General features: G+C 45.5%; 1 protein-coding gene and 1 long non-coding RNA gene across 6 annotated transcripts; one reads left to right on the forward strand and one right to left on the reverse strand.

Annotated features, from left to right (window-relative positions):
• LOC121493782 lies at positions 1–2,732 on the reverse strand. The gene is made up of 2 exons (XR_005988556.1): positions 2,289–2,732; positions 1–524 (listed from the first exon to the last, which is right to left on the reverse strand). It is a non-coding gene; the product is annotated as an uncharacterized LOC121493782 (long non-coding RNA).
• Positions 1,308–26,665, forward strand: LOC121493779 (corticosteroid-binding globulin-like). Of its 5 annotated transcripts, none has more exons than XM_041760026.1 (5): positions 1,308–1,795; positions 14,193–14,821; positions 21,059–21,329; positions 24,379–24,529; positions 26,425–26,656. In XM_041760026.1, exons 2-5 carry the CDS (start codon positions 14,212–14,214, stop codon positions 26,629–26,631), a joined length of 1,239 nt encoding a protein of 412 aa, XP_041615960.1. In that variant the 5' UTR covers positions 1,308–1,795; positions 14,193–14,211; the 3' UTR covers positions 26,632–26,656. The 5 variants fall into 5 exon arrangements, with proteins under 5 accessions (XP_041615960.1, XP_041615962.1, XP_041615963.1 ...); XM_041760028.1 differs by having other exon boundaries at positions 1,311–1,795; positions 24,382–24,529; positions 26,425–26,650; XM_041760029.1 differs by lacking the exon at positions 26,425–26,656 and adding an exon at positions 25,848–26,347 and having other exon boundaries at positions 1,316–1,795.

Genomic DNA, 26,665 nt, shown 5'->3' on the forward strand with positions numbered 1-26,665 from the left:
TGACATTGGTACAACTCTAAATTTACTAAAAATCATTGAATCATTCACTGTCAGTGGGTGAATCTTGTGGTACATCAATTATATCTCAATAAAGCTGTTTAAAACAACCCTTTACAGATACATGAAACAGCATTGAGGAGGAAATTTTACTGCTTCAAATGCATATGTCACCATATACACTAAAAAAATGATAAAATCATCATCATCTGAAGACATTAAAAGGAGAACCATAAATAAAATGAAACAGTGTAAAAAAGACAAATGAAACAAATAAAATAAAACAGTGTAAAAAAGACAAATGAAACAATGTAGAAGAAAGGAAATAATAAACATGACAGAAGTTATTGAAATAGAAATAGAAAGCAACATAGAGTAAGACTGATTAAGAAACTCAAAAGTCAGTTTTTGAATATACAATAACATTAATGACCCCTTGGTGAGACTGATCAAGAAAAACAGAAGAGAAACACTAATAACTAAGACCAGAAATGAAAAATGGACCATTCCTGTGCATCCGGAACATGCTAAAAAGAAAAAAAAAGTAGTATGAGTATTTATAGAAACTGTATATACATTAATTTTTAAAGGTAGATTAAATGGACATTTTTTTAAAATCCTACTTGAATAAATAGGAAATCTGAGTAGCTCTCTGACTATGAAAGGAATTAAGTCCATGTCTAAAAAATTTCTTGGGGGGCAGCCTGGGTGGCTCAGCGGTTTAGCGCCGCCTTCGGCCCAGGGCCTGATCCTGGAGATCTGGGATCGAGTCCCACATCGGGCTCCCTGCGTGGAGCCTGCTTCTCCCTCTGCCTGTGTCTCTGTCTCTCTGTCTCTGTCTCTCTCTCTCTCTCTCTCTGTCTATGAATAAATAAATAAAATCTTTAAATAAAAAAATAAAAAAAATAAAAATAAAAAATTTCTTGAAAGGAAACTCTAAGCCCAAATGATTTCTCTGGCAAATTCTGCCAAACATTTAAGGAAAAAGTAACACCAAATATACACACTTTTCCAGATTTTTAGAATAACAGGGTACATTTCCCAAATTGTTCAATGAGGCCAGCCTGAAACTGATACCTAAACATGGCCAGAGCAGTAGTCAAAGGGCAACTTGTGACCGCTGTGTGTGACACATTGCATTGATTATTTCCACTTATCAGCACGATACCCCTTGTAGGCAGGCACAATTCTTCACCTCGCTTAATGGACCAGAAAATTGAGGTCTGCAGACAGTAAGGGATTTGCCAAAATCACGTAATGAGTAATTGTTGGAGCAACCCTGGAGTTCGGGTTGACAAATTCCAAAGGTCCCTGGCAGTTCCTTTTACTGTTTGAATTCTAGCCTCCTGCCTTCTCTGACTTCAGGGAAGACAGAAGCTTAGGAAACGGAGCCTTGAAGAAGTCAGGCAACTTGCTCAAGGTCACAAAAGAAGTTGGGGACAGAGCAAGAGGCAGGCTGGGACTGTGCTCCAGGCCCCTGCAAAGGACATGCAGAACTGGCCCACTGCATCCCCTGTTCCTGGGACTCTTTCAAGCCACTGCCAAGTGTGCCATACGTGGACCGCCAGAGGGCGTTCCCATCACCACCCCACACCGTGCGCCAACCTCCTGGGTTTAGGAATCTGCCCTGCAGAATTCCTACAGATCTAGACTGGAGTGCCCATAATCCCTGCTCTGCTGTGGGACCGGCTAGGGAAGGAATGCATGAAGCTGGAGGTAGCTGAACTCTGTGGTGAGGACTTTGGCCAAGGCACCTGGGTTCAAATTCTGACTCCTCTACGTACTGGCGTGACTTCAGGTAAGCCCTCCAACCTGTCTCTTGCCAGTCACCCAATCTGGCAAATGAGAATATCAATCATCACTAGTATTCCTATGCCTTGGAGTACATCAGGCACTGTTCTGGGCTCTCTCCACATATTACTGCAGGCATTCTTTACAACAACCTAATAGATTCTAGATACTAGGATTTCTGTTCCTCAGCTCAGGTATAAAGAGCTTATGTAAGGTACCCAACATCACAAAGCTGGGGTCTGGATTTGAACCCAGATCCATGCTCTTGACTACTGTACTGTCCTACATGATAATAATACCCTGTGGGTTCTTGTGAGGATCGAATAGATGAATACTCAGAAAACACCAGAGCCAGCACCAGTGAGGACTTGATAAATGCTGACTGCTGTCCTCACTGGGCACTGGACCCTATGCTCAGTGTTTTACACATGGCTATGAAACCAGAGCAGAGCAGGAATTGGCAGGTAGGAAGTCTAGAGGGAAATAAAAGGGAAACTTACCGGTGAATTGATGGCTTCTCTGGGCTGATTTCCTGCCTGTCCAGGAGAAGACAGCTCCAGAGAGAGTTAGAGTCCTGCTTAGTCCAGGAAAAGCCCGAAGGCTGAGCATACAGGTGGAACAGGTAGCCTCAGCAATGTGGGCCAGCAAGGCTGCAAGAAAGGGGGTCAAGCAGTTCCCCTGACCTACCACAACTAAAAGGCAGGCTCTGGAACCAGCAAGGGCCATCTCAGGTTAGTCTGCAAAGCTCAAGATTTAGCCCATCCCACCCCCACGCTGGCCATCAGTACAGGTTGGCATCCTACTGTGCTGTGTTGGAATGCCAACATGTAGGCACAGTAGGATGCCAACACGGCTCATGATTCCTTGGGTAAACAGCCAGCCAGTGCTCAGCAAAGGCCAGCCAAGACTCCCACCTGGTGATTCTAATCACCACAGGTCCCTGGCTTGACCTGACCTGTCCCGCACCAGATGGGACTCCAGGCAGCACTGCCTTATCCACAAATCTATAGAAGTTAGAAGGCCCTAAGCAACCATGCCAGTCCCACCTTCTATGGTTCGCAGAATTGGGCAAGAGGAACCCAAGCTACCCATTTGTGATGGAGTGATTTCACTTGAGGGTGATGGTTACTCTTAGAGGACTCTAGCCAGAAGCTCCTCCCAGGATTTGAGGTGAACCCTAAAAGACCAGCAGATCTTTCCTGAATGAGACTCAGATGCATCAATGCTGAACAGGGCCCCCTGGTATGGAGGGAATGGATCTCACTCACCTGAAGGCCATGAGCCATGGTCTGGCACACAGACCAGAGGTTCAGGGAACACGAAACTAACAAATGAACATCTGACTCAAAAGTACTTAAGAGAAACGTTCATGTAGAAAATTAGTCCCCCACATTAAGGTCCTCATGTTCATGGTTAAAGACAGTCAGGCTAATAATAGCCAGTCCTTGGTAGATGCCAGTCACTAAGGAGATAAAATAACAACAATTTTAGCTCTGGCTGTCCTGAGTGAGGCCTAACCACGCGCTCACTGCTGCGCTAGGCTCACGGGTGCATCCAGCCTTAACCATGTGTATATACATGTATATGTATTTTCAGAATTCTTTCAGAATCCATTTTATACACATAACCTTTGACTCTTAAATACTTCCATGTTTATTTTCCAAGAATTTGGGATATTCTTTTTCAGTAAAGCTCTCAACTTCAGGAAAGTCAGCCATGCTACAACCCTTTCCTCTCATGTACCGTTCATATTCCAATCTTGTCAACTGTCCCAATAATGCCCTTTGTAGCACACATTCCCACAGTTAAGGAGGATGCATTGATGTAGCCATCAGGGATGACTTGATGGTTTTTCAGGGGTCACCTCAAACCCTGGGGAGAAGCTTCTTGCTGAAGACCTCCCAGAATCACCGCCTCCTCCTCTGAAATCACACCATTACAGATGCCATGCCTCTTTGATCTCCTCCGAGTGGTAACGCATTTTTGTCTTTTATGACACTGACACTTTTAAAGAACACAACCCCTGAAGTAATTAAATGGCACATACATATGGGAAAAGACTAATTTGACCCCCACTTCACACCATGTACACAAACCAGATCTAGATGGACTGCAGATCTAAATGGGATAAAATAAAGAAATAAATGCTTTCTAAATAAGAAAATAGGTTTCACAACATCAGGAGAGGCAAAGATTTCTTAAGCAGGACATAAGCAGCCCTGACTGCAGAATAAACAGAAGGATTGGGCCCCACTGGAACTATGCACTATGTTCACGGAAGATTCCATACAGATAGCAAAAAGTCAGGCCACAAACTTAGAGAAGCTTTTTCGCAATATATTTATCTCTCTCCCTGGCACTCCTACCAATCAATAGAAAACAATAATCTGACAGAAACAGTCACTTCTCCCCAATCTTGCTTAAACAGGGTACTTCTCAAAAGACAACACCCTTAGCTAAGAGGGAGAAACTATATTATCTTTTAACCCAGGGGTTTCCAGCTCTTGTATATTTAACAAAAATGTTTAAGCTTATCTGGCTCTCCCATGTTTTATTCCAAGTAGAAAGTATAAACCAGACCATACCTCCCACAGTTCACCTGGAAATCTCATCATCTACTAGCTCATTTGTTCCACTTTCCACATTCATGTTACCGCAGGTGACAGCGTTGCTAAACTTTCTGACTCTGTGGAGTAAGAATGCTCTTCCTCCTTCCCATAGCCTGGACCCTACTTTTCATTAAGCTCTTAACAACAACCTCCAAAAGGGTCACAGGCGTCCACTAACTGTCATTATAAGACCTTTCCAACTCAGCTGCCCCAAAACTACTACCTCATTCTCTTTGTTATGCAGCACCTCACCCACTCCCAGGTATCTAAATCTATTCTAGGTACTATAGTCTAATAATAAATTATCTAAAATTTTAATAGCTTAAACAACAGTTTATCATGCTCTTGTATTCTAAGGAGAGGAATTCAGGCAAGGCATGGCAGGAGTGGCTTGTCCCTGTCCTCATGATGGCTAAAGGCCCCTGCTGAAGGTTTTTCAGTAAAGGGCAACCACCATAATACCAAAAATAGAATAAATATCTTTTGAACCAATAGGAGAAAATTCAATCTCTTCCAGGCAAATAAATAAGAGACACAAAAAGAAAAAAATAGATAGTAAATGGAATATATGAAATAAAATGGTATGTTAGTGCTAATACAACAATAATTAAAAATAAATGTAAATAGGTGATTTTTGCCAATTGAAAGACAGAGACTCTCATTTTTGGTTCATAAAAATATATTCAACCAAATGTTATATAAGTGAGACATTTTTAAAACAAGAAAGCACAGGGGCACCTGGGTGGCTCAGTGGTTGAGCTTCTGTCTTTGGCTCAGGTCATGATCCCAGGGTTCGGGGATCAAGTCCCATATCAGGTTCCCTGCAGGGAGCCAGCTTCTCCATCTGCCTCTCTCTCTCTGTGTTTCTCGTGAATAAATAAATAAAATCTTTAAAAAAAAACCCGCTTGGAAATGAAAGGATGGAATATAACAGACAAGTGTAAACCAAAACAAACTTAGGAAAGCAATCCTCATAGACAAAATAGAATTTAAGGCAAAATGTGTCATGAGAAACAAAGATAAGCGAAAAATAAGCAATAAAGAGAATATAATTATCAAAACTTCTGCTTTAACAGCCTCAAAGTACATCAGCCAACAACTGACAGAGATAAATGAATGAATAATTGTGATAGGAGATTTTAACATTTCCACTGAGAAACCAAAAGGTCAAGCAAGTAGAGAATCAGCATAGATGATGAATAAAAGAATAAGCTTCGGCAGCCCTGGTGGCTCAGCGGTTTAGTGCTGCCTTCAGCCCGGGGTGTGATCCTGGAGACCCAGGATCGAGTCCCACATCGGGCTCCCTGCATGGAGCCTACTTCTCCCTCTGCCTGTGTCTCTGCTTCTGTGTGTGTGTGTCTCTCATGAATAAATAAAATAAAAATCTTTAAAAAAAGAGTAAGCTCAAGTAATTATACATATACATGTATGTATACACATTTATGCATACTGAACAGATACTACCCATTATTTTTTAAGAAAACATCAAGCATTTATAAAGATAAAGCATATATGATTGCAAAACATCATAAATAAGTTCCACATGTTCAATATCATATATGGACATAACCCATTTTATTGTGCTTCACTTTACATGCTTCACAGATACTGTGTTTTTTCAAATTGAAGGTTTCTGGCAATCCTGAATCAAGCAAGTCTGTTGGCACCATTTTCCTGACATTTTCTCATTTCATGTCTCGGTGTCACATTTTGGTCATTCTCACAATATTTCAAACATTTGCACTATTATTATATTTCATAGGGTCATATCTGATCAGTGAGTATGACCTGCAGAAAGCTCAGATGATGTTCAGCATTTTTTAGCAATAAAGTACTTTTTAATTAAGGTATATACATTGTTTTAGAAATAATGCTGTCGGACACTTAATAGACTGTAGTGAGGTATAAACATAACTTTCTATATACTGGGAAGCCAAAACCTTTACTTGACTCACCTAATTGTGATATGCACTTTATTGTGGTGGTCTGGGACCAAACCAAACACATCTATTAGGTATGCCTTGTAGGTAATATTTTTTGCCCATAATGAAATAAAAGTAAATAACAAGATGGGCGCCGGAGTGGCTCAGTTGGTTAGGCATCTGCCTTCAGCTCAGGTCATGATCTCGGGGCCCTGGGATCAAGTCCTGCATCGGGCCCTCTGCACAGGGTAGGGAGTCTGCTTCTCCTTCTCCTCTGCCCCTTCCCCATTCTCTCTCTCTCTCTCTCAAATAAATAAACAATCCTTTTTTAAAAAGTAAATGACAAAAGAGTAGCCTAAGTTCTAAATACACTAAATGACTTATTGCTAAGTTACCCTGGCGTTAAAAATAAAACCATAAAGAATACTAAGAAACACACCAGAACATGACAATGATAACAGTCAATATCAAAAACTTGAGGGGCATCAAAAATTAGATGAAGACTTAATTTTAAATACATTTATAGGGAGACTGGAAATGTTAAAAAGTAGGAAAGCTAGGTAACCATTTAACTCAAGAAAATAGAAAAAGAACAGATTAAAAAACAAGAAATTTGAAAGGATGGTAAAAAATATAAATAAATGAAGAAATCCATTTAAAAAATAGATTTTAAAAGAACCAGTAAGGATTAATAAAACTAAAAACTAAAAGCTAACCCTTTGAAAAGATTAATTAACTGGACAGATCTCCCTAATAAGACTCACCAAGGGGAAAAAAGAAGAGAGAGAGAAAATACGTAAATAAAATATAGAAACCAAAAAAATTACTGTTATGGCAGAGATTTAAAAATAATAAATTTCTAGATATAAATTCCAAAATCGGCTCAATAAATAAAGAAACTTCAAAAGACTGATAAGGACTGATAAAACTGAAGTGCCCCTAAAACTCTAAACCAGCTCTGGATGGAACTTCTCTTTATTCCTGGAAACAGCACCCCTCATCCCTGGAAGGAAGTAATAATGTCATCAACCAGTAGAGGGCACAGGACCCTGGGCATTCACGCGAGGCCATATTCTGCATGCTGTGATCAGGCCTGTGATGAGCCATCCTGCCCGGAGTCCTTTGGGCGACTGATATGAACAAGGAGAAAAAGTGAGTTTCTCTCCTTCTGATATCACATAACCAGTCAGAACCAAATAACCTGGAGCTGCAGTGGCCACCTTTGTCTCCACCATACAGGCTAAAGCAGGAAAGCTGAATAAAGAGCTTAAAAAGAAGTTTTTTTAAAAAGAGAGTGACATGGCACCCAACTTGGAAGCCCTGGATCCAGCCAAGCCTGAAGGCCTCCCCACCCTTCAGAAATCTCCTCCATGAGACCCAATATATATTCTTTTTCGCTTTAAAAAAGTTTGTTGTCTGCCACTTCCAATCAAGACAACTAATAAAAATGCAGAAAGAGGGAAGGTGCTAGACTTTCGAGTGGAACGGTCTTGGATTTGAATCTCAAGGGAAGCTCTCACTTGAGCTCCGTGTGCCTCAGTTTTGTTATCTACACAGAAGTGATAATAAGAGTATCTACTTTGTAATGTCGTTGGAAGATTAGATGAGATAATCCATGGGAAGCACTTGGTTGCTTTTCTTCCATGTCTCTTTCCTACCAGAAGGAGGTCCCACTGGAGGCAGGACCTCACTAGACTCATCCCCAGCCCACGCTTAGCACCGGGTTCTTCACAGATGTCTGTGCCACTGGGCCAGTTAAGGGCACCTGTGGCTTCCGTGCCAACTGCCGCCAGGCAACCACAAGCAGTGACGCAACTTCAGGCTCATTTTGATATTAAAAATACAACTTCAGGGAACTGAACGCAGAGGAAAGTTAACTTGCAGCATTGCTGTGTTTGCTCAAATGTCCTGGAAAAGACTCCCATTGGTTAATGTCTGGGGGGAGGGGACCACCAAATGGTGAAGGCCACTGGCCCCCCTCTAACCATTAACCAGCAGGGAAGCCGGCAAACAAGATTTAGCGGTGGTGCCCCGCAGGCCTACTCTACACATACTAGAACCCAGGACAGCCGGGCGAGCCAGCGGTTGCAGCCTGAGCCCTCTGCAGACCGTGAGTAGCACCTGGACACTGTCCATCCCTCCTGCTGCTGCCCGGCTGCCAGAATGAAGCCATGTACCTCTTGCTCATTTGATTTTGTTAATGGGCACTGAGCAGTAGGGCAGCCAGCAGTGACCTGAGGCCGGGCGTATGAGTAGTGACATGCAGAGGGTCTCACAGTCCGCGGGTCACCCCTGGGGGTTTGATTCCCCCCGGCCTGCAGCCTTGCAGGGGTTGGCACTGAGCTAAGAGCCATTCCCATCCCTTGTTCCACTGATGCTCCAAAGCCCAGCCAAGTAACATAAGCGAGACTGACAGCTGGGCGGGATGGCCGCAGGGCACACCCCTGCTGGGGGGTGCAGGCAGGGACAGTGTGCCCACTGGCACAGTGGACTGTGCGTGCCTCAGCCTCGCACACGCCTGCTCCTCGCTGGTCCACCTGGGGCGAGGATACTGCAGATGGAGCAGGATGCCTTGCATCACACCACATGTCCTGAGGCTTAAGTGCAGAAGGCCCAAGACTCTACCCCACCCCTAGGGGTGTTCGTGAAAATAAAGAACACAGGGGATCCCTGGGTGGCTCAGCGAGTGAGTGCCTGCCCAGGGCATGATCCTGGAGTCCCGGGATCGAGTCCCATGTCGGGCTCCCTGCATGGAGCCTGCTTCTCCCTCTGTCTGTGTCTCTAACCTCTCTCTCTGTGTCTCTCATGAATAAATAAATAAAATCTTAAGAAAAAAAAAAGAAAAGAAAAGAAAAGAAAAGAAAAGAAAAGAAAAGAAAGGAAAAGAAAAGAAAAGAACCCAGTGGACATTTACTTGGATCCTCATTTCAAAAATGAGAGACAAGAGGACATAAGTGAAACTCATGAAGAGTATCAATATTTTGCATTGTAATTTTGCTGGGTACTTTGTGGAGATCTGCTTGACTCTTGTTGCTTTCCTTTCTCTAGAGAACGGCAGAACGGCATGGCACAGGCCCTGAGGCCAGGCTGTAGGGCTTAGAATCTCAGCTCTCAACAGGTTACCCTCTACCTCCCTGGGCCCCAGTCTTCTCATCTGTAAAGTGGGCCCAGGATGACCCGCTGAACGAGGCCACATAGGAAAGTACTCATAACCACCGTGCCTGATGTTCATGACAATCTCGGGAGCTGGATGGAGTTTTCATCCTTACCTTGGGGGGTTGACACAAAAGGGAATGAGGTACGAAATCCCAGAGACAGCAGGAAGAGGAGGGGAAAGCAGAACTCGTAACGGGGCAAGTGCACCCGGCTTGGGCCTGCACGCGGGACCAGGTCCTTGCCCAAAAGGGCTCCAGACAGCTGTGAAGGGGACAGGGCTAGCAGAAATCTCACTGCAGTGTGACGGGAGGAAGGGGGACCGCCACAGGGAAGCACAGAGAGCAGGGCTGTTGGAGGAGAGCTGGGACCTGTGTCTCCAAGGACACAAGGCAGTGAGCAGGGCAAGGCGGGGAAGGGATGGCCCTACAGAGTGGAGTCACACAGACAGGATGGGGGCAGGTCCATCTTTGTCCCTAGCTCCCGAGTCAGAGCCAAGCTCCATAAGCAAGGAACTGAGATGACCTGCCCTGCCCTGACCTTGGCAGTGGGATGATAATCTGGTGTGTGCTGGAAGAAACCTCAACACACCTGGCAGTGCTGTGCCTCAGCCCTCAAGGGGCCAAATTAGAGGCTGGGGTGGGGCTGTCACCAGGCATGGAGTCATGCAGACCCCACAGGCCATGTTAGAGAGGACCAACCCCTCCTGGAGTTAGTGTTTAATGGGTAGACTTCTGGTTGAGATGATGAAGTTCTGGAGATGGATGGTGGTGGTGGCTGCACGTCAATGGGAATGTACTTAATGCCACTGACTATACACTTAAAAATGATTAAAATGATCAATCTTTTGGACTTGAGTTTTACATATTCTGGATGTTAATCCGTTATCAGATATGGACTTTGCAAATATTGTCTCCCATTTTGTGGTTGCCGCTCTGTTGATAGTGTCCTTTAGTGAACAAGAGTTTTTAATTTTAAAGAGTCCAATGTGTCTAATTTTCCTTTTTTTGCTCATAACTTTCATGTTGTATCCAAGAAATCATCACTAAATCTAGTGTCATAAAGTTTTCCCTCTATGTTTTCTTCTGAGTTTTATTTCGTCCTTACATTTAGGTCTTTGATCCATTTTGAGTTCATTTTTGCAGGTGATATAAGGTAAGGGTCTAGCTTCATTCTTCTGCATGTGGATAATCCAGTTTCCCATCATTTGTTGAAAAGACTATTTTTTTCTCCCACTGAATAGTCTTAGCACCATCGTCAAAAATCATTTGACCATATATACAAGGGTTTATTTCTGGGATCTCCATTCTGTTCCATTGGTCCCCATATCTGCCTTCATGCCAGTACCACCCTGTTTTGGTTATTGTAGTTTTATATTGAATTTAAAAATCAGGAAGTGTGAGATCTCCAACTCTATTCTTCTTTCTCGAGACTATTTTGGAAATTCAGGGTCCCTTGAGATTCTATATGAGTTCTAGAGTGGATTTTCCTATTTCTGCAAAATGCTTCATCGGGATTTCGACTGCATCGAATTAGTAGATTTCTTAGGGTGACACTGACATCTTAAGTATTCCAATGCATGAACACAGCATGCCTGTCCATGTATTAATCTCTTAATTTCTTTCAGCAATGTTTTGTAGTTTTTAGAGCACAAGCCTTGTACCTGCTAAGTTAACTCCTAAGTATTTTATTCTTTTCGGTGCTATTGTAAATGGAATTGCTTTGTAAATTTCCTTTTACAGTTTGTTCAATTGTTTGTATATGAAAACAGAACTGATATGTATGTGTGTGCTGATTTTGTAGTCTGCTACTTTTCTGAATTCATTTCTTAGCTCTTGCAGGGTTTTTGTGGAAACTTTAGGGTTTTCTACATGTTGCTGTGATGTTGATCAGGTTGTTTATGAACAGAGATCATTTTATTCCTTCCTGTCCAGTTTGGATGCCTTTTATTTCTTTTTCCTGCCTACTTTCTCTGGCTAGAACTTCCAGTGCTGTGTTAAATAGAAGAGGCAAAAGTAAGCATCCTGCCCTGTTCTGAATCTTAGATGAAAGCTTTCAATCTTTCACTGTTACATTAGCTATGGGCTTTTCACATATTTTTTTTTATTATATTGAAGTAGTTTCCTTTTAGCCTTAGTTTGTTGAGTGTTTTTATCTTGGAAGGATGTGTTGAATTATGCCAAATGCTTTTTCTGCATCAAATGAGATGATCATGTTCTTTTTTTCTTCATCCTGTTAATGTAGTATAGCACATTGGTTGAGTTTTGTATGTAGAACCATCCTTGTATTCCAGAAACAAATCCCACTTGGTCATGTATAATCATCCCTTTAATATGCTGATGAATTCTATTTTATAGTATTTTGTTGAGAATTTTTGCATCAATGTTCATAAGAAATATTCATCTGTACTTTTCTTTCCTTATAGGCTCTTTCTCTGGTTTTGCTATCGGGGCAATGAACAAGTTAGGAAGTGTTCTCTCCACTTTGATCTTTTTGGAAGGGGGATTCATGTGAATTCTTTAATCATTTGGTGGAGTTCAACAGTGAGGCCATATGGTCCAGGGCTTTCTTTGTTAGTGGATTTTCAATTAATGATTCTGTTTTTTTTTTTTTACTATGTATAGATCTATTCAAATTTTCCATTTCTTGTGATTCAGTCTTGGTATGTTTTGTGATTCCAGGATGTTTTTTTTTCATGTTATCTAGGCTATCCAGTTTGTTGGTATGTAATTTTTTCCATAATATTCTCTTGTAGTCCTCTTTTTAGAGTTTATTTATTTTTACTTTAGAGATAGAGTTGGGGGGAGGGGCAGAGGAAGAGAAAGAGAGAATCTCAAGCAGACCCCCCTGCTGAGCACAGAACCCAGTGCTGGGCTTGATCCAGGAACCCTGAGATCATGACCTAAACCAAAATCAAGAGTTGGGCATTTAACTGACTGAGCCACCCAGGCGCCTCTCTTATAATTCTTTTAATTTTTGTAGAATTGTTAGTTTTAGTCCCCATTTTCATTTCTGGTTTTAGTAGTTTGAGACCTTTCTTTTTTTCTTACTCAATTTAGCTAAAAGTTTGTAAATTTTGTTCATCTTTTTGAAGACCATATTATATTGTATATCATTATACTTTATTATACTATAATGATTAGGTAGATTTTGGTTTTATTGATATTTCTAGTCTTCCTATTCTCTATTTTATATGCCTCTGCTTTAATCTTTATTGTTTCCTTCTGCTACCCCATTCTCTTTTGTGACTATTTAATTGGAATATCTTTTTCCATCTTTCCACTTTCATATTTATGTCTTTGGATCTAGAACGTGTCTCCTATAGTCAGTATATAGTTGGATGACTTTTTAAATCCATTCTGCTGGGGATCCCTGGGTGGCTTGGCAGTTTCGTGCCTGCCTTTGGCCCAGGGTGCGATCCTGGAGTCCCAGGATCAAGTCTCTTGTCAGGCTCCCTGCATGGAGCCTGCTTCTCCCTGTGCCTGTGTCTCTGCCTCTCTCTCTCTATCTCTCTCTCTCTATGTCTATCAAAAATAAATACAAATAAATCTTTAAAAATAAATAAATAAATAAATAAATAAATAAATAAATAAATAATAAATCCATTCTGCTGATCTCTGTCTTTTGATTGGGGAATTTTATCCATTTACATTTATAGTAATTGCTGATAAAGAAGGGCTTCTACCATTTCCTATTTGTACTCTTACAGATTTTTTGTCCCTCATTTCCTGCATTACTATCTTCTTTTAGGTTTAGTCTATTTTTTTTGTAGTGAAACATCTTAATTCCCTTCTCACTTCCTTTTGTGAACACTCTATAGCTATTTTCTTTCTGGGTATCACAGAAATTATATTTAACATCCTAAAGCTATAACACTGTCATTTGAATTTATGCCAGCTTAACTTCAGTAGCACACAAAAGCCCCTCTCCTATGTAGCCCCATCCACATACACATCCTTTTAGTTATTTAAGTCACAAATTATATCTTTATTAATTGTGTATCCAAAAACATAGACTAATAATTGCTTTTCATGGATTAGTCTTTTAAATATATCAAAAATTAAAAGTGGAGTTACCAGGCAAAATTAGAATAATATGAGTTTTTCTAATTGTTCATATGTTTACCTTTACCAGGGATTTTTATTTCTTCCTATAGACTGTATTTACTCTCTAGTGTCCTTTTCATTTCAGCCAGAAGGACTCCCTTTAGCATCTCTTGTAGGGTGAGTTTAGTGGTAATGAACTCCCGCAGCTTTTGTTTATATGAGAATGTCTAGATTTCTCCCTCAATTTTTAAAGATGGTTTTGCCTGATCCAGGATTCTTGGTTGACAGGTTTTTTTTCCTTCCAGTCCTTTGAATATTTCAATTTGTTGCATATATAACCTTTCTGGGTCTCCATTTCTGCCTACCTCAATTCATAATAATAACCTACTTTATTAGCCTATTGATGAGGAGATTAGATGAGAAAATATAGGCAAAACACATAGGTCGGTGGTGGGTATCTGGGAGTACTTGATAAATCATAGAAGTATAATCATATTTTCAGATGAGGAATTTGAGGTCCAGGGTCCTGACTTGTCCCAGGTCACATAGCTAATGTGGAGGAAGGAACTGAGATTTGAATGGGATCCTCCATAGGGTCTTCTGCCTACCATTTCACCATGCCCCCACTGCCTCAGAGGCCCTACATTACCTAATGAGCATTCCTGATTTTCCAGGGCCTGATCATCCTGAACAATGCTGCTTGCTCTGTGCACCTATTTCTTCTGGCTGTCCACCAGTGACCTCTTGACTGTCCAGGCGAAGGACCCAGATACTGACGTGACCAAAAGTAGCTCTCACCGGGACTTGGCTCCAAAGAATGTTGACTTTGCCTTTAACCTGTATAGGCATCTAGTGGCTTCATCTCCTGACAAGAATGTCTTTATCTCCCCTGTAAGCATCTCCATGGCCTTAGCTATGCTGTCTCTGGGTGCCTGTGGCTATACACGGGTCCAGCTTCTCCAGGGCTTGGGCTTCAACCTCACCAAGATGTCTGAAGCTGAGATCCACCAGGGCTTTCGGCACCTCCGCCACCTCCTCGAGAAGTCAGACACCATGTTGGAAATGACTATGGGTAATGCCTTGTTCCTTGACCGCAGCCTGGAGCTCCTGGAGCCATTCTCTGCAGACACCAAGCACTACTATGATTTGGAGGCCTGGGCTACAGATTTCCAGGATGGGACTGGAGCCAGCAGACAAATCAATGAGTACATCAAAAATAAGACACAAGGGAAAATTGTAGACTTGTTATCGAAGCTGGATAGTTCAGCCATGCTCATCCTGGTCAACTACATCTTCTTCAAAGGTACCCTTCTACCAATCTCATTGCCAAGAATAGTAAGAGTCATCAAAACCCAGGGTGCATTCTTGGGCAAAGCCTTTGATTTTACAAAGCATGTTTTCATCTGTGAATCTCCATCTTTACCATAATCCTATTTGGAAGGTAGACTATATCCTCTTACATGTGATTAAAATGACACCCAAAAGAATTGACCAATTTGCCCAAGCTCATGTAGGTTCATTTGAAGCTCAACTATGTAATCATGAACAGACTGACTGCCTCATGGTCTACAAATATTGGCTGAGTTCTGGCTGTGAGTCAGTCAGGGGCTGGAAGCCCAGCATAGAAGCGGACAGACACAGCCCACCCAGACAGACACAGCTCCTGCCCCCTCCCAGGAACTCCCCTAGATTGCCCCTATGCCACACACTTCCCCAGTGCTCACAGCCAGCTCTGACCAAGTTCCAAACTCCAGCCCTTCCTCACCAATTTGGAGTAGGGTTTTCCAAAGTTCTTGTTCATAAAATTACCATTTCAACTTGTTAAAATTAGAGATTCCAGAGCCCATGCCATACCTACTGAGGCAAAGCTCCTGCAAGCAAGTCCTAGAATTTGTATTTTTAACAAGGCCCCTCCCCCAATCATTTTTATGATCAGACAATTTGGGGATACATTGTCCTTGAGAAGAAAATCTACAGCCCTTAGTCTATAGCACTGGTTCTCAACCCAGAGTGATCTTCCCCCCCTTCTAGCCTCAGAGACGCTTGGCAATGTCTACAGATACTTGGAGTTGTCACGATTGAGGGTGAGGTGGGGTGTGTTCCTGGCACCTAGTAAGTAGAGGCCAGGGAGGCTGCCACACCTCCTAGTGAGCTGGACAGCACCCCACAATGATATCTGCTCCAGAATGGCTATCATCCCAAGGCTGAGAAACCCTGGCCTAGAGTCATCTGCTTCTCTGTCCTCTCCAGCCTCATGTCTCAACACTTTCTCTCCTCCAAGTTCCCAACATACAGCACACACACAGCACACACACACACACACACACACACACACACACACAGTGTGGAACCACACCAAATTTCTTCCAGGTCCTTGAGCATGACTGTCCTCATGGAAGCCTGAGTTAGTTCCCTATGGTTGCTGTAACAAATTACTACAAACATGGTGGCTTATCTTACAATTACGGAGGTTAGAAATCCAAAAATGGGTCATGTTGGGATAAAGTTAAAGTGTTGGCAGGGTGTGTTCCTTCTGGAGGCTCTAAGGGGGAACCTGTTCCTTGCCTTCCCCAGCTTCTGGAAGACACCTGTGTTCCTTGACATGTGGCCCCTTTCCTCTTGAAGCCAGTAATCATATCCCCATGACCTCTCCTCTGACACTGCCCCTCCTCTTCCACTTTTAAGGAAACCCTTATGATGATACTGGGCCCATGTGGATAATCCAGAATAATCTCCTCATCTCCAGATCATTTGATTAGGAACCTCAATGTCCTATTGCCATGCAACATAACATAGTCACAGCTTCCACGAATTAGGAAATGGGCATATTCGGAGGGCCGTTCTGCTGCCACAAAACCCTTACTCTGTCGCCTGAGCCCTCCCCCAACTAGTCTATGCCTAAAACTTCTTCCCAGTCTTCAAGTCTTGGCCTTAAAGTTACCTCATCCATGAAGCTTCCCTGATTCCCTCAGTCAAATCCTGGCTTCTCATCCATACCCCCTACAGTCTTCCCACACCTCATCTTAACAATCATCTTGTTAGACCTTGTAACCCTGGACCAACGTGGTTTGGTTTCAATTAAATAGTCATATTCAAAGAAATGAATGTGAAAGAGGAAAAAAAAAGTAATGACCACATTTAAAGTGTATCTCTCAATAACATTTAAGCTCATCCAGAGCACAGTCTCCAGAAAGGATCTCTACACACCCTCCTTTTCTCCCCAGCTTCCACCACACCAAATTTCTACCAGGTCCTTAATCATGACTGTCCTCATGGAAGCCTGAATTAGTTCCCTATGGCTGCTGTAACAAATTACTGCAAGCATGGTGGCTTCTCTTAAAAGAGGCCTCCCATGAGCCAGCAGCACCCTGCAGCTCTTTGTTACCTGTCAGACTTACCATCCTGGTGCCCCCTTCCCCCCGCCTTCTATCCTCCATCCTCTGCACAAGTCTGGGAACCCATCTGGCAGAGGCAGGCATGATGCTGACCTTGGAGGGTGTGAAGCTGACAAGACAAAGGCATCATTTTTTTCCTCCACCTTCACTAAGACATAATAGACTTATAACACTGCATAAGTTTAAGATGTACAAGGTGATGACTTGATATATGCATAATTGCACAATGATTACCAAAATCATTTGGAGTTAACACATGCACCCCCTCCCATAGTTACCTTTGTGTGTGTGTGTGTGTGTGTGTGTGTGTGTGTGTGGTGAAAATCCATCAGGTGTGCTCTCAGCGACTTTGAGGATATGATACAGTGTTGTTGACTTTAGTTCCCACGCCTACGTTAGATCCCCAGAACTAGTTCATCTTATAACTAGTTTATAACTTTGATCACTTCACCCATTTCTCCCAACCTCCTGCCCCTGACAAACCATCATTCTACTCTGTTTTTACGAGTTCCAGAGTTCACATTCTACTTATAAGTGAAATCACTCAGTATTTGTCTTTCTCTGCCTGGGTCATTTCACTTACAATAATACCTTCAAGGTTCATCCATATCAACACAAATGGCAGGTTTCCCTTCTTGTTTGTGGCTTAATAATATTCCACTGTGTGTGTGTGCGTATGTGTGTGTACTCACACACCATGTTTTCTTTATCCATCATCCATCAGTGGACATTTGGGTTGCTTCCACATCCTGAATATTGTTCATAACGCTGTGATGGACAGAGGAGAACAGATGTCTCTATGAAACAGTGTGTGCATTTCCTTCTGATATGTTCCAATGAGCGGGATTGTTAGATCAGATGGAATTTCTATGTTTAATTTTTTTAAGAACCTCCACAGTATTTTCCAAGTACAGTTGGCTGCACCAGTTTACATTCCTACCAACACTGCAGGAGGGTTCCCTTCTCTCCACATCCTCACCAACCCTTGTTATCTCTCTACTTTTTGATACGAGCCATGTGCATAGGTGTGAAGTGATAAATCATTGTGGTTTTGATTTTACTTCCCTGATGACTAGTGATGTTGAGCACCTTTTCATGTACCTGTTGGCCATTTGCATGTCTTATTTGGAAAAAGAAAATGTCTATTCAAGTTCTCAGCCCATTTTTAATTGAATTATTTGGGATTTTTTTTTGCTATTGAGTTACATGAGTTCCTTAACCCTTTATCCAGTAGACAGTCTGCAAATATCTTCTCCCATTCTGTGGGGTGCCTTTCATTTTGTTGACTGTGTCTTTTACTGTGCAGAAGCTTTTGATTTGATGTAGTCCCTCTTATTTATATCTTCTTTTGTTGCTTTTGGAGTCACATCCAAAAACTCAACACCAAAACCTCATTGATGTTGAGGAGCTTCTTTTTCCCTACGTTTTCTTCTAGGAGCTTTGTGGTTTCACACCTTGTGTTTAAGTCTTTAATCCATTTTGAGCTAACATTTGCAAGTCAGGTAAGATATGGTCCAATTTTTTCTTCTGCATGAGCATCCAGTTTTCCTAACACTGTTTATTGAAGAGACTATTTTTTTCCCCATTGAGTAGTCTTGGCTCCCTTGTCAAATATAAGTTGACTGTATGTGCAAGGTTTATCTCTTGGCTTTCAATGCTGCTCCATTGGTTTCTGTGTCTGCTTTCATGTGAGTACCATACCCTTTTGATTACTATAGCTTTATAATGTAGTTTGAAATCGGAAGCATGATGCCTCTAGCTTTGTTCTTTCTCAAAATTGCTTTGGGTACTCAGGGTCTTTTATATTTCCATACAAAAGGCAACATTCTTTACCCTTGACCATGGGGGGGTCAAGGAGCCTGGGAATGTGTGCCCAGAAATGTTCCTGGGTGCTTCCAAATTCCGCAGGTCATCTCTCCCACAGACTATGTGCTCATGCACAATATCCTTGTCTCTTTCAAGACCCCAGTGCCTTTGCACAGTGCATGGGATGGGGAAGGAGCTCCATAGTGTCTGCATAGAGATTCTGGCATAGAGAAGGACAGTAAACCCAGGTACAAAGCGAGGGTACTCCTGAGCCTGAGAGGGGGTTTGTGGGCCAAGTGCCAGCACATCATTTGTAGTGTCATTTGGCACAGGGCTTTCCTCTCACAGGTTGCCAGCATTCTCATGACCACACTAGGGCTGAGTTGAAGGAAATGATCGCTCCCAGTAATAAAATCAGAGAGGCTTTGGACTTCTGGAGGCAGGACCAGCCACCAACCAGGCTCTGTGCTGCCTTGCTGTACATGGATTTTCTAGGACGCAGAAAAACTAACTGGCAGGCCCGTCCTTAAGCTGGGGATCCCCTACCATGTTTCCAGCAAGCCAGCAAAACAAATAGCAATGAGGAGTCACGTAGCTATCATCACTCAGCCTCAGACATGTAAAGCATCCCTGGCACGTTCCTTTCTTACTTAGTGAACTATCTTGACAATTTTTTTTTTTTTTTGGAGAACATGAAAAATACAATTGAAAGATTTTCCATAGGAATCATCCTTGCTGTCTCCAATTTGCCTCCATAAATTCTTAAGCTTCCCTACCATGAGTTCTCCTGAGCGAAGAATTTTCAAGAAGAAATCCCTTAAAGGAGAGGTTAGGCCCCATCCTGCATTTTGTTTTGTGCCAAACCAGATATGGTACACTTTCTTCTAGAAAAGGAATACTCAGCAAAAAGCAAACAGCAAATTTTTAAGGATGAAAAACTTAACACTGAAAAATACTCTTTTTTTTTTTTTTTTTTTTTGCTGTGAATTGGACAAGTTAGCCACAACTGACCACCAGCCTTCAGCCTAGGAGATCCCAGACCCTCTGGAGGATGGTTTGAGAACCTTCAAGTTATCTCACCTGCTGTGAGGCAGCCAGACTATGACATCACATTAGTGATCAGGAACGGGGCAGACACAGGTCCTGGGCCTCCAGGCTCTGCATCCACAGCCTTTCCCTCCGTCCTCCTGCCTCTCCCTACTGCCTCCCTTAGCGGCCCTTACAGGGGATTGAGGCGGGCTCAGAATAAGAGTTCTGACCCTGGGGTCCCTAAATCCCAGGCAGTGTGATGGAGAAGGGTCTGCCTGGAGCTCTGCACCAGCACCCCCCCCCCCAACCAGCCTCAGTTGGGAAACAGCTGCCAAGGCCTCTGAGGTCAAAACAGCCAAGAGCCCCTGGACACACTGTCCTCACTCACCTCCAGAGCTGAGGTGTTAAACCTGGAGCACCAGAGGCCCTGGTGAGGTCAACTCATGTCTTTAAATATTCAGAGTCCTATCACCAGAGGACTCACAGTTGCTTGGAATAAACCCAGAGGGGCCGAAGAGGCTCAGCAGATGGGCCTCACAATCAGGCAGGCTTTGGCTCTAAGGAGCAATTTTCCTCCCATGAGAGCTGACCAGTAGCCGAAAGTCTAGTCTGTGAAGGTAGTGAGCTCCCCATCACGAGGCTGACAAAGAGGCTGTGTGATGCCACCCCGGAACACAGTAGAGGGATTCAAGCCCAGCTGTGGGGAGGAGGCTGTGACCTTGAAGGTGTCTTCTCACCCTGACTTTGCCTCCAGGAAATGTGGTGTGGCCCCTGGGGCCCCACAGGAGGTCAGGAGCCTCCCTCGGGGGAGGGGACACAACCCACTGGGCAGCTGGGCTTCTGCGGCCAGACGTCAAGGCGTGGGCATGAAATGCGTGGTCTGTTTCTCCAAACCTCTCCCACCCGGACCTTGAATCTGCAGCCCAAGCTCCATTTGGCACCATTTCCGTCCAGAGCCTTCCTGCCCAGGATCCACTCCAGGCAGTTGCGGGGGAAGGGAGAGGCAAAGTCTGGTTTATTGAGTCGTACCCCCAAATCTAAGGGCCAGCATTCTCCTTTGTCGCCCTTCTTCCATTTTTAGAGGCTCAGACACAGAATTAATCCTCAATCCATTTCGGAGAATGGAGGACAGAGGTGGCTTTAAAGTGCTGGGCATCTCACAACTTTCGAGGAAATCCTAGCCACTCTGGTGGGGACCTCGCAGGGAGCAGCCACCGTGACACCTGCTTAGCACTCTGCCACCACCCAAACTGCATTCTCCTGGGGCTCTCACGGGCCTGTCTCCTGCCACCCCTCTCCTTCCTTTCCAGGCACCTGGGAACACCCCTTTGACCCAGAAAGCACCAGGGAGGAGGACTTCTACGTGAACGAGACCACCGTGGTGAGAGTGCCCATGATGTTCCAGTCGAGCAACATCAAGCACCTTAACGACCAGGTGCTCCCCTGCCAGCTGGTCCAGCTGGAGTATATGGGCAATGGGACTGTCTTCTTCATCCTCCCAGAGGAGGGGAAGATGGACACGGTCATCGCCGCGCTGAGCAGGGACACCATTCAGAGGTGGTCTGAGTCCTTTACCAGGAGGTAAGTCCTTCTCCTTGTCCCCACCGACTCACCCTGCAGGGCTCATATGTTTTCTTCTGAGGGTCCCCAAGGGCTTGAGGCTCTCTGACCAAGAGGTCACCTCGGTTTACCCACCTGTCCATTGTCACTGAGATGCTTTGGGGCATTCCACAAGGGGAGGTCCCCTTTCCTGGAAGGCTAAGAGACCCCTCTGCATTATCACATTTTTGCATCATCGGCTTAAATTGAGTTCCCCAACCCCCCAGCCCCTCGCTTATCTGTTTTTTTATTATCTTGCTTACCTGGATGGGTAAGCAAGATACTTACCAGGTATGGGTAGGACTCCCGGCAGAGGCCAAAATCTAACGAAATGGCAGTCATGCCCATGACAGAAAGAGCACAAAGCCTATGAATGATTCTCAAGTCACTCAGGGGGGTAGCCCTTCTTCAATCTATCAATCCATCAGTAAATACGTAAGAAAGGAAAGGCATAAGTAGGTAATAAATGAGTAAAAGAAAGGGAGCGAGGGGTGTAAATGTAGAGGGGCTGGTGGTCGGGAGGAGAACCAGCCCGTGAATGCCCAACCTCAGGCCCACACCAGGGGCAGGTTCCAAGCACACACACAGGGAGGCCTGGAATGAATGATGAATAAATGAGTGATTGAACCCATTGCCCCCAGGCACCCCTGAGCCAGACAGCGATTGAAATTATGGCGGAGCATGTGCGCAGCCCCAGCCCACTCCTTGGAGGAGGGGCCAGGTGTTCCTGAACGTGATCCTCACTCTTGTGAGATTGCTTGTGCCCAAGCAATCAGAGCAGTGCCATCAGGGTGGGACCTGGTAGTGGCTGTGGTGGTGGAGACCCAAAGGGCGGAGAGGACACAGGAGGGGAAGTGGGCATTTGGATGTGCAGTGGCTCAGGAAGGCCTCCCGAGCGGACTATATTCCACTCCAGAGCAGAAAACCAGATTCTGGTGGAGCTGATGGTGTGCAGTGACGTCAGCTGTGTCAGAGCAGGAGAGGAAGTGTGATGCGGGAGGAAGGTGGGGAGGCCTGGCCACGAGCGCCCACGGAGGAGGAAAGGGCGCAAACCAAACACAGGAGGCCGCACCCAGAGCACCAGCAGGGCCGGGCAGCAGCTGCCAAGAACGAGGCAAATTCTACTTGAACGCAATTCGTCATCCGAGTTTTGCAGGCAAAAAAATCTAGAAAGAAGCTCTTCTACTTTAATACACATGCAGGTTTTGGGTTTTACGGTTTCCAGTTATTTTTATTTTGAGTTGCAGCCTCAGATTGCTGCTCAGCTGGAGCTTCTGGAGAGGTTGGTCCAATTCCATGAATAGAGGCCGAGGCGCCTGCGAGTTGGACCTCACCCCTGCAGGGAGGAGCCAGGAGTTGGACTTCACCCCTGCAGGGTCGAGCTGAGCCGTCAGCTCCGTGTTTCCTAGAAACTGGCCACAGCCACGTGGAGACCCAGCGGTGTTGTTAGAGTCCTGGAGCCACCGCACCTAACCTTGAGCATGGGGGTGGGGGTCGGGTGGGGAGGTGTGCACGTGGGCCTGGTTTGGGCCACGTGAGGGATCCCTGGCTGGCTCCTCACCACTGCAACTGCCCCGTCCCCCCCACACCCCTGCCCTTCCAAGGGAGCCTGTGATTCCAGAACAGCGCCGCCAGGGGGGTGATTATGTGCCACTCCGGCTCCTACTCTGTTGTAAATGACAAGGATCATCTTTTCTTTTTACACCAAAAATGATATTTTCACTAAAACACTTTAGCTTAAAAAAACATCAATAATACATGCCATTTTCATCTAGATTTAAAAAAATAATAAACATCCAAGGCAGATTCTTGTACCTTTAGGCGTCATATATGATTGGAGATGAATACTCTATCCAAATGACGCTCTCCTAGCCCCAGAAGGCAGACGCTGTGCTCCTCACCTCCGGGTCTGTCACCCCTCCTCCCACCTCACCCATCCTGGGATCACCTCCTCCCTCCCCGCCCTGAAGTGTCATCCCTCAGGGTCCAGCTAGCTCGCCTCCTGTGGAAGTCTTCTTGCCCCCCACACAGAGCTAGTGGGTGCCCTCCCTCCCTCCTCCCTCCCTCCTCCCCCCTCCCTCCTTCTCTCTGTCTCCTCCCTCCTTCCCTTTCCCTCCTCCTTCCTTCCCTCTCTCTCCTCCCTCCTTCCCTTTCCCTCCTCCCTCCCTCCTTCTCTCTCTCCTCCCTCCTTCCCTTTCCCTCCTCCCTCCTTCCCTCTCCCTCCTCCTTCCCTCCTTCCCTCTCCCTCCTCCTTCCCTCCTTCCCCCTCCCTCCTCCCTCCCTCCCTCCCTCCCCCTCCCTCCTCCCTCCCTCCCTCCCTCCCTCCCTCCCTCTACCTTTTCCCACAAGGCAATGGAGCTTTGAAGCAATGGGTCTGTGGCCTCTTCACAATTCTGCTGCTTCCCAGTGGTGTGACTTTGGGGGAATCCCTCAGCTCCTCTTGAGTTCTCTCTGTCTGGACATTGAGGATACTGGCCCCAACTTCCCAGGGCTGCGTGTGCATGTGTGCATTTGATTGTGATACAGAAGCTAAAGGAACCCAGCCGGTGTTTGGTATCGGCCAGGATTCCCAACTGCTGTTTGCTCTTCTCCATCTAGAGAAGTGCCCTTGTTGCCCTGCGTTGCCTTGCTGTGTAAATGAGGATGAGCACAGAGAGGGACAGAACTTGGTTAAAGCCACACAGCATTCATGGCACCCCTGTTCCCAGTGGGTGTTCCCTCCACTCCTCTGTGTCTGCCCTGGGGGTGCCTGGGGTACCCCAGGGGCTTCTGTAGGATTGCTTTTCTTCAATGTCCAGTGGTCCAGCTAGACCACAGTGGAATCTGCTCAATGAACGAGGCCCCGAGAGGAAGCTGCCTGAGTGATGCAGAGAGAGGTAAACCCTGCCTTTAGTCCTGTCCTTTCCCCTTTTCCCCAAAGATCGTGGTGTCCGGCTGTGAGGCAGGGTCTGGAGGGATCACAGGGGTAACAGAAGTCGGCTGGCTAGGCCCAGACCCAGGAAAATCTAACCCTGTCTACTTACCTCCCGAGCAGCCAGGTAAACCTGTACATCCCAAAAGTGTCCCTCTCTGGAGCCTACGACCTCAGGGCCATCCTGAGGGACATGGGCATTGCAGACTTGCTGGATAAAGGGGCAGATTTCTCCGGCATGACCCGAGAGGCCCAACCGAAGTTGTCAAAGGTAAGTGTCGGTAGAGCCCATCCTTTCCCCTCTCATCTCCCCCCCCCTTATTATGCATAATAATTAGCAACATGGAGCCCACTCATGAATAGGTCTCTAAGCCCATGTACCCATTGTGTCAGGTCATACAGAGCATGCAGCGTGGAAAACAGAGTGGTCATGGCAGGACCGTGTGTGGCCCCCACCAGAAAGGATCCAGGAACATGGGAAATGTCAGAATAAAGTCATATCACACCGTCTACCCACTACATTCTTTACCTTCAGTCTTTAGCTTCATGCTCTGTCGGTCACTCAGTCACTCAGCAAACGTTTATTGACACCCACTCTGCACCCCACACTGCGAGGCACTGGGTATTCCTCCAATACTGAGACATGGCCCTGCCCTCGCGGGTTCTCATGGTCATGTGGGTGACAAAACAAGAGAGGGGACAGGAGAAAGCCATCGTGGCGGCAGCCCTTCCCGCAAGCGCACAGACGTGGACCATCGCGGTGCACACAGTACGTGCTCAATAAAACACATGGTATGCGAAGGATTGAGGCAAACAGCCGCCTCCTCATAGGGGGAGCATAACTTCTCCAAGGAGGAGCCTCTGGCTTGGCAAAGGTAGACCACTCGCCCCGGCCACACAGGTAGTAAGTGACACCCTGACGTTCAGCTTAGGGTCTATTTGACTCAAAACCTCATTTCCCAAGACAAACTGCAGGGCTCCCCATCCCAGCTCGGCTTCTTCCTGTACCTGCTTATGGAGCTTCTTAGAGCCTGTGGCTCCTCACTGTACAGTCAAGGAGGGTTCCCCCTCCCATAGGACGGTGATAATCAGCCAGTTCTGATCCATGGAAGGTCTTTGACACAAGCTCCTCCAGGGTTTGCAGAGCTGGTCTCAGAACTGCTCCTAATTGTGGTCACAGCGAGAGGCCGCTCCACAGCCCGGCTTGGTTCTGAGCAGGTGCGGGCGCTCTGCCTAAAGGGGTCCCTCCCATTTGGCTAGCAGGGTGCAAAAGGAGCCAGGCCCACCCCACCCCCCCGAAACCCAGTTAGGAGTGCCTGGTGTGGATGCTGATGTCCAGTTAGTACCCTGAGACACCTGGTCTCCCTGTGGTGGGCCCCGTCCGCCCGCTTCCTAGGTGTGACCTGGTTCTGGAGGTGGACAGGCCTTGGCCCTAGTCCCGGGGCTGCCACTTAGACGTGGAGCCAGCAAGTGACCCTCCCTGAGCTTCGGCTCTGCCCCCCGTGAAGGCGAGGGTGGGAGGGTGGCAAGGTCCCACGCGCAGCAGGTGCTCAGCCCTCACCTCTGGCCTCACCTTCGGCCTCCACCAGGTGGTCCATAAGGCTGTGCTGCAACTCCACGAGAAGGGCTTGGAGGCAGCCGGCCCCGCCGGGGTCACGCCAAACGTGGAATCTGAGCCTCTCACCTTCCACTTCAACCGGCCCTTCATTGTCATGATCTTCGACCACTTCACATGGAGCAGCCTTTTCCTGGGAAAGGTTGTGAATCCGACCTAAGGGTGCATCCCCCACCCCGGGAAGCCGCAGCCCCAGCCGAGCCTGTGCACCAGGGACCCCACAGAAATGCTCTGAGGAGCAGCAATGCCCCCCCCCCCCCCGTCTTCTCCAGGTTCTTCTGTCCAAATAAATAACCATCACTGCAACCACTGGCAGGTGCGGATGGAGTGGGGCAGTTGGCAAACTCGGAATGATAGAAATGCGATATCGCAACGTGATAGAATTTCCTGGTCTTGATCCTTGTGCTGTGGGTGTGTAATGTGTGGAAGCTGGGTGAAGGGTGTAACAGAAACACGATTGCTTTTGTAAATTTTTGCGAAGTCTGAGATTATTTCTTTAATCTTTTAATTAATTAAATCTTTTAATTAAAATTAATCTTTTAATTTAAAAGGAGAAATCACGCAAGGCCCAACAGAAAGACATCTCTGATGTGCTGGGGGAGAATGACGTAACATCTTCAAAAAAGAAAAAGAAGGAAACAAAGCAATCCTTCAAACACAAAGGCAAAATAAACGTTTTTTTTTCCAGACAAACCAAAGCTGAGAAAGTTTGTCACCATCCTACTATAAGAAAAATTTCAAGTAGCTCTTCAGGCTGAAACAAGATGATTCTCTTTATTATTATTATTTTAT

This window comes from Vulpes lagopus, chromosome 6, assembly GCF_018345385.1.
Source record: "Vulpes lagopus strain Blue_001 chromosome 6, ASM1834538v1, whole genome shotgun sequence".
Taxonomy (NCBI): Eukaryota; Metazoa; Chordata; class Mammalia; order Carnivora; family Canidae; genus Vulpes; species Vulpes lagopus.

What these genes read in the sequence shown, in the direction of transcription:
- LOC121493779 (XM_041760026.1), top strand. Translation starts at nt 14,212, where the DNA reads ATGCTGCTTGCTCTGTGCACCTATTTCTTCTGGCTGTCCACCAGTGAC. An exon ending in TCTGAGTCCTTTACCAGGAG is followed by an intron (nt 21,330 to 24,378) that starts GTAAGTCCTTCT and finishes TTACCTCCCGAG; the next exon opens with CAGCCAGGTAAACCTGTACA. An exon ending in CCCAACCGAAGTTGTCAAAG is followed by an intron (nt 24,530 to 26,424) that starts GTAAGTGTCGGT and finishes TTAATTTAAAAG; the next exon opens with GAGAAATCACGCAAGGCCCA.